The 7,492-nt window shown below is 36.6% G+C and overlaps 1 protein-coding gene across 2 annotated transcripts; it reads right to left on the bottom strand.

Annotated features, from left to right (window-relative positions):
- Positions 1-1,833: 1,833 nt before the first annotated feature.
- On the bottom strand, positions 1,834-5,487 carry LOC127506155 (UDP-glucuronosyltransferase 2A2-like). 2 transcript variants are annotated; one of them, XM_051882348.1, is made up of 2 exons: positions 5,335-5,487; positions 1,834-3,981 (listed from the first exon to the last, which is right to left on the bottom strand). In XM_051882348.1, exon 2 carries the CDS (start codon positions 3,973-3,975, stop codon positions 2,371-2,373), a length of 1,605 nt encoding a protein of 534 aa, XP_051738308.1. In that variant the 5' UTR covers positions 3,976-3,981; positions 5,335-5,487; the 3' UTR covers positions 1,834-2,370. The 2 variants fall into 2 exon arrangements, with proteins under 2 accessions (XP_051738308.1, XP_051738309.1); XM_051882349.1 differs by lacking the exon at positions 5,335-5,487 and adding an exon at positions 4,770-4,849 and having other exon boundaries at positions 1,834-3,907.
- Between the last annotated feature and the right edge of the window lie 2,005 nt (positions 5,488-7,492).

The raw sequence follows: 7,492 nt of genomic DNA, 5'->3' as shown, positions 1-7,492 counted from the left end.
ATGAGTGTACTTGGAGAGGAGAACTGGTGTAATATGGAGATGGTGATAAGGTAAGCCAGAGCTTATTCATCTGTGACTTAACTTAAAATGAGAAATTATACACCATATTTCTATATAATTGATATTTCAGGACCAAAGGAGCCGCAGCTCTGAAACATTGCTTTGTTTATTTACTGAGCATCACTTTGTGGGGATTTGATCTGTTTACCTTCATGCTTTTGTTGCCATTTATAGGAATATAGATTGTTTTCCTATGTTACTTATTATTTATTTATATGTTTTTGTTAGTAACCTTTTCATAATTCTCTCTACCAATCAGATATCTGCTAACCTGTCTAGCCAATCGTTTTCAACAATTTTAACTTTTGAAAACCATCACATTTAATCTTTTTATTCGGCTTTGTTAAACTGCTTTTGATTGCTGTGAAACACACTCTAAAAGTAACCGTTTCTATACAGTAGCCTGCTTATCTTCTGCTCAATTGCTAATGAGAAATGTTTCTTAGCCAACAAGAAACGCACACAAATAAAGGAAATGGTCAGAGAAACAATTGAAGGATGTGTGAAGCATAAGCTGAGCTAATCTTGAAGCCTGATCGCTGACAGTTTATGGACCTCCTGATCCATTAAACAATGAGAGACGTTTCTGTTTTCTACATAAACACAGATAAGAGTTGATTGATTTGTCAGACTGATTTGTGTCACTTAGAAATGCACTTAAAAATGGTATAGTGCTGCCTTTAGCTTGTGGTAATTCAGTGCAAAATTGTAATGTACACTACTGTTCAAAAGTTTTGGGTCAGTAATGTTTTGAAAAGTCTTTAATGCTCATCGAAATGGCTTTTATTTAATCAAAAATACAGTAAAAACAGTAATATAATTTCAATTTGAAATGTTATTTATTACAGTGATGGCAAAGCTGAATTTTCAGCATCATTACTCCAGTCTTCAGTGTCACATGATCCTTCAGAAATCATTCTAATATGCTGATTTGAAGAAACATTTCTGATTATTATCAATGTTGAAAACAGTTGTGCTGCTTCATATATTCGAGGAAGCCATGATAAATCTTTTTTCAGGATCCTCTGATGAATAGAAAGTTAAACAGAAGAGCGTTTATTTTAAATAGATGTCACTTTTGGTCAATTTAATTTTTTTCTGTCTCACAACTCACTTTGTATCTCTTTCTCCTACTTCCAGAAGCTACAACCAGTTAACTGCGTGTTTGGAGCTATATTCCAATCTTTTAGGATGCTTCTACCCTAATCGTGTAGTGGAGCAGATGTTCGTCAGGATACATCAGCAGTACTTCAGCGTTTGTAGCAGTGAAGAGGATTTAGCTGACGCCCCGGCTGGAGTCGTGCTTGTAACCACACTGCTGCCCATCCTCCTCATACCCTTCATAGTGTACATTGTGGTCTGGAAGAGTAGTTTAAGGGACTGACTTAAATGAGTTAAAGTGATAGTTCACTCAAAAATAAAAATTCTGTCATCACTTACTCATCCTTATGTCATTCCAAACCTGTATGCATTTCATTCTTCTAAAGAAGATATTTTGAAGTTGTTGTCTGAACACTAACGTTCTTCAAAATATCTACTTTTGTGTTTTGTAGAAGAAAAAAGTCATACAAGATTGGAGATGAGGGTGAGTAAACAATGACCCAGGTGAACTATCCCTTTAAACTCAACTCTCCAGTGTATAAAGTTCATGTGCTTCACAATAATGTAATTATTGTAAATAAAAGAGACACAGTGGGTGTCTGATTTTTCTACACACATGACTAAGATTCTGATAAAATGTTTAATTTATGATCATGATATGAATATACTATGTCGCTTTATGACTATTTATTCTGAAATTCATAATGTCCTACATGTCCTGCTAGACTTTATTCAGGTGTTGTATATCAGTTTACAGCTATTTGTGAAGTTTGAAAATGCCCAGCAACTTGGTCACACAACTGTAAACCTAAAAAAACAATAAAGAAAACTGGGTGACACTTTCCTTTTTATGAAGCCTGCATGATATGGGTATTCATAATGCATGCATATAGGCATATATTTTGTACTCTTCTCACATCTTCTCATTTTTAATACATTATAATACTCGTTCAATAGCATTTATTTATATTATACCGTAATTATATTATACTTGTATATAAAATGTAATAAGATACTGTGTAGATCTTAAGCAATGCCAATATGAATATATTATAGGAATTATAATCTGTGTGTTACACATCTTACTCTTGTTGTAACCACAAATACACATGAATGAGATTAAACAAGCATTATAATGCCTTAAGTAACATTATAAATACAGGCTTCATAGTAAGTGTTACCAAATATTATTTATTGTTCATCAAGGCTTTACTCAAGTTTTGATTTCTTTCTCCTGCACAGACACAAACACAAATAGCGTATTGTAAGAATCACAGCTCCCCCTACTGTCAGCACCACTGCTAGCAAAAATGCCATCACGTCTAGAGAGTGATATGAGTACCAAGGCATCTTATAAGACTCTGTCCGTAAATGTGCTGCCCCCTTGTGCCGCATTACATACTCTATCCAATAGAGGGCGCTATCCTGAGGTTGTGTAGGCTGGTCTTTGTGTAGCCTAGACAGTCGCTGCATGTTTTCCCTGTATGACGGCTGATGTAAAACTTCCTGGACTGCCGCCAAAAAGCTCTGGCTGTCCAGTTTGGTAGCGTCAAGTACTTTCGCGGCCCCTCGTACCTGGAGACGCAACATATTCTCAAACTGGTCAAAAAGCAAGGGAATCCCAACCACTGGAACACCATGGTAGATAGACTCGTAAATGCCATTTGTTCCACCGTGAGCAACAAACGCACGTGTTTTAGGGTGACCAAGCAGGTCGTTCTGAGGAAGCCACTTAACTAGAAGAGTGTTGTTGCCCAGATTGTGAGGACGTTCTCCTAAGTGCCTCCATATGACTCGCTGGGGAAGCTGAGCAAATCCGGCAGCAATTTCAGACGTGATTTCACTAGGAAGAGCTTTCACGAGTGTACCTAGTGACATTATAACCACACCGTGTTCACCTGAACCTTTCACAAACTCCTCCAGGTCTGGCGGTAATGGCTTGGAGGGTTTGCACTGGAAGCCTCCGATGTAGATGACGTTGGGCATGGTTGGACGCGGGAACTCAAAGATGAAATCTGTCCTCATGAGCCAAATATCCGCACCTTGCAGCAAGTGGAAGAAATCAGTTTCGGGTCCAAAGTAGCGTGCGACTAGTTTGTCATATTCTGGTCTAACAATGAACCAGTCTATGTACATGTTCAGCACATAATGGAAGACATTCTTGACCCTTTGTCCAAACGGCATGCGGCTTGACATGTGGCTCCCTGCTGCTGGGACGTATGAAGGCGGAGAAGGCGCGACAAGAAAGTGCCCTTCTCCACTCGTGATCCATCTCACATTGTACACCATGGGTAATCCGAGTTTATGAGCCACCAGCACACCTACCGGCAGACCCGGGTCGGTAAGGACCACGTCGTAACGTCCCTCGTACAGCTGTTTCATCAACACCGGGTTTTCGAAGATCTTCACAACCAGCTGACTTGCCTGACGATGCATGTCGTAGAGATTCGTCAGCATCTGCCGATAGAACTGCACGAACGCAAGCGGGGATCCTCCACGTTTCTGTATCTCAAGCATTTCGCTCAGGAACGAGATGAAGAAATCTGGCTTCTCGATGTTAATGGGCTCTGGTATGGTCACCGTTATGGCCGTGTAGTGCGGTGAATCCTCTTTGACGTACCAGCTGCTGGCGGTTCGCACCACGGTGACCTCGTGACCGCTGGAGTGAAGGACACCAATCAGTATGTTCATGTTGACCCAGTGGCTGCCGTCCACAGGAAAAACAAGGACCTTTCCGGCCAGAGCGGAAGGAAGATCGGTGGCGAAGAGTACGGATAGAGCCAGAAGACAGTGTGAAGCTTTGAGGACATTCATTGCTCCCTGGTGCACATAAAACATGTTTATATGACATGATGAAGTATTTTCTTCAACAAAAAATTGTTTCTGTATCAATCCAACACATTATTTGGTAACACTTTACAATAAGGTTCCATTAGTCAACATTAGCTAACTAAATTGTTAACATGAACTAACAGTGAAAAATACTTTTAAAGCATTTATTCAACATTTACTAACAAAGTAAAACAGTAAAAACCTTTTTTTACTGTTCATGTGTCGGTCAAAAATTACTTTTTTTTTATTTTAATGAAATAATTGTACTATATTTTAGCTCGATAATGTTTTTGTATTTTAATATTTAGTATTTTTAGGGGATTTTATGGTACTAAATTATATTTATGCAGTAGTTATAATCCATTTATTCACTTTTTGAGCATGGACCTGAAAATGAAATTTCCAACTTTAACGGTCATAAATCTTAAATGCTTTGGAGCATTTTGGAGCTTTTTAAAGATGACACTTGGCAGATTATTGCTAAAGTGAAAAAAGTTTAAAAAAGCGAATTTGAAAAAAGTTTTTATTGTTTTGAAAAATGCACAAAAATATCATTTTCAATTCTTATATTTCCAAAACACGTTTTACCTTTTCAAATCATGTCCATGATTTTTTTTTTCACACAGCAAGTGCCAAAACCTTAAGCAAGTTTCGTACTATTGCGATTAAGAAAAAAAAAAAACGTAAAATATTTTGGTCAAAAATTATGGAACAGCACCAGAGGGTTAATGGACCTCAGCTAACTTAACAATTAACGGTTGTATTTTCATTAACTAACGTTACCAAGAAGAATAAATACTGTAACAAATATACTGTATTGCTTTAATGTTAGTTGATGCATTAACTAATGGGACCTTCTTGTAAAGTGCACTTAAAAATGACTTTTTGAAGTAAACAAAGTTTACTGGAGTTAAAAAAAATACTATTTCAGTCTTTATACTTAAAAAGTCCAATGTGCTACTTGCTGTTTATTTGTAATTATTTGTGAAATCTACTAGCAAAATCTGAGTGAAAGTTGATTCAAAGTAAATCCTACACCACATTTTTTTCATTCCTCGACCCTGGAAAATACTTCATGCTTGAGTGCATGCACGGACACAGAGTGTTTCTGGAGCCCTAAACAGACGGAGTTATTTAAAGCAGATGTGACTTGTTAACAATTGAGGTTTTGGAGAAAGATTGCATGTTGTATAAACTGGTATTCCTTTCATGTGCAATGCAAAAGAAAAAAAGGCCTTTAGTGGGCAATGAAAAAGTTTCTACATTTTAAGATAATTACACTGCAACAAAAACTGTGGAATCAGATAGTAATATGGTAAAGGTTCATTAAAGCTCTTTTACCTTCTTCTGTTGCCTCTACTCTTCTCAGTGATGAAACGAGGGTTTGTTCAGTCTGGTTCCAAGTCCAGCTCGCGCTTGAGTATTGCATAACAGAGTTGAGGTAATCTCAGGCAAATGGGCGTTGTTAACGCAGCTGTGTGTTTGAGTTTGTGTGAGAAGCATGTGCTCCTACTGTTTCACAAATACCTCCTCCATTGCTTCCTCCAGGACCTAAAACAAGGAAAATGCATGTTATTGAAAGAGCTTTCAACAGATACGACAAAACAAATGCCATCTACATGTGAGAGAGAACACATGTCAAGAGAAAAGCAAGAGAAATCAAACTGAATCATCAATTCTATTGTTGTTGTATTTCTGTTTTGCTCTTTCATGGCACAGTTCAAGGATGATGGCAACACCGTTCTGTTTAATACCATCAGCAAATTAGATCAAAAGTCAGGTTATTAAACTCCTTAAATATAAGAATGAAGTGTGAAGCATGAAAGACAACATCATGAGAATGAAGTGAGAAGAAATAATAGGGTCATTCTCAAAATACAAAGACACGTTCCTTTTTTAGACATGTCAAGAGCCATTAGTACACAGTCTAATGTTGTGCAAAAAGCAAAACATATATACAACATAAAATACAAAAATGTGAAAATACAAGTTGTGGAAAAATATAGCCTACTTTCAAGGTCAAAATTCAAATGTGCACAAGTTAATTTTACCACAATGTTGAAAAAGTTATTAATTTACCTTTAAATGTGTTTAAAGTTATTATTTTACCTTTACTTCAGTGCGTCATTACCTTAAAAAGGGGCGTTACTGTCACTGGTGCTTTCATTTGTGTGTGTGGGGGGGGGAGGACATGATGTTAAATAATTAGCTGTCCTAACAATATATGGGAGCAAACAGAACAGAACTGAATATAAAAAACATTCTGAGAATCAATCAAAATGTAAATGTGACATTTAGCTATTAGGCTATAGGCCTAATGGTGTTTCATATAGGCCTAATTGTTATTAATAAATGATTTACGAAAATTAAAGGATTATGATAGCTTTCGCATAATACCTATTTAATGTCATAAAAATGATAAGAATGCCTTTTTGAAATAATTATTTTTCATCAGAAATGACGTTTCAAGGCGGCAAACGCATTGGGCATGCGCACATCGCGAGCGGTGAGCCGTTGGTAAACTTGACTATTCAGGAAAATCACGAACTTTCAGAACTACTGCAGTGCAACTTTGAAGTAGAAAAATCCAAACTCCACTGAGAAGATTGTAACCTTCGACCTGCATACTGCCAAATGAGGTTAATGTTTGGTGAAGTTTTAATTTGTAAGTTTACGACGCATCACACACGACCTGTATTACGGTACACTCTACTGTGTGTAAATAGTAAATGCGTTATACATCATATTATTGCTTCTATATATATTACTTGTTGGTTCTGGCAAGTCTAAAATTACAGATTGTGTTTTGTTTTTAACAATGTCTTCTATTTAGCTCGAGCAAATACACTCCAATGCCATTTAGTAGTAACAGCATTTGCCACAGGGTGGCGACATTTTCAAATGAACACTAACTGGATTTGAATCGATACCAACAATTAGTACACGTATAAGTTTTTTCATGTTCATGTTAAAAGGTTAGTGATACTATAATGGAAACTAACAACACTCAGCACAATTGTCTGATGTGATTAATTTATGATTTTGACAGTCTTTCATAATAGATGAAAGTGTTCATTTCTGTGTCAAGTGGAGGATGGTGCTGTCACAAAAATATAACATCTGAATGGTTGCTCTCTTGATCCACAATCATTAATTATATCAAAACAATAAATGTCAAAACTTAGTTAGTTAAAAGAGATTGTAACCACAGCTGATATATTTAAGTGACTGGAAATGTCAACATTTAAGTATTATTAATATTACATTTTTCTTAACATAATGCCCACAGGCCTTGGTTACTTGGTGTGTTTGTGGGCTGATGGCAGTTTACATAAACATTAAGTGCTCTGATTGTACCATCTCATCTAATGTTCATCAGGTCACAAACATAATGTTTTCAACATTCAGTTTCTATGTAATGTATACGTGATATAGGTATATGTATGTTTGTATTTGTGTGTGAATATAGAAGGGACGTGAAGATATCCACAGATTTCAT

Source organism: Ctenopharyngodon idella, chromosome 23 (genome assembly GCF_019924925.1).
Source record: "Ctenopharyngodon idella isolate HZGC_01 chromosome 23, HZGC01, whole genome shotgun sequence".
Taxonomy (NCBI): domain Eukaryota; kingdom Metazoa; phylum Chordata; class Actinopteri; order Cypriniformes; family Xenocyprididae; genus Ctenopharyngodon; species Ctenopharyngodon idella.
This window is presented reverse-complemented; position numbering and strand designations above follow the sequence as displayed.

Bases quoted from the DNA above. Each gene is read 5' to 3' on its own strand.
- LOC127506155 (XM_051882348.1), bottom strand. From the start codon at position 3,975: ATGAATGTCCTCAAAGCTTCACACTGTCTTCTGGCTCTATCCGTACTC.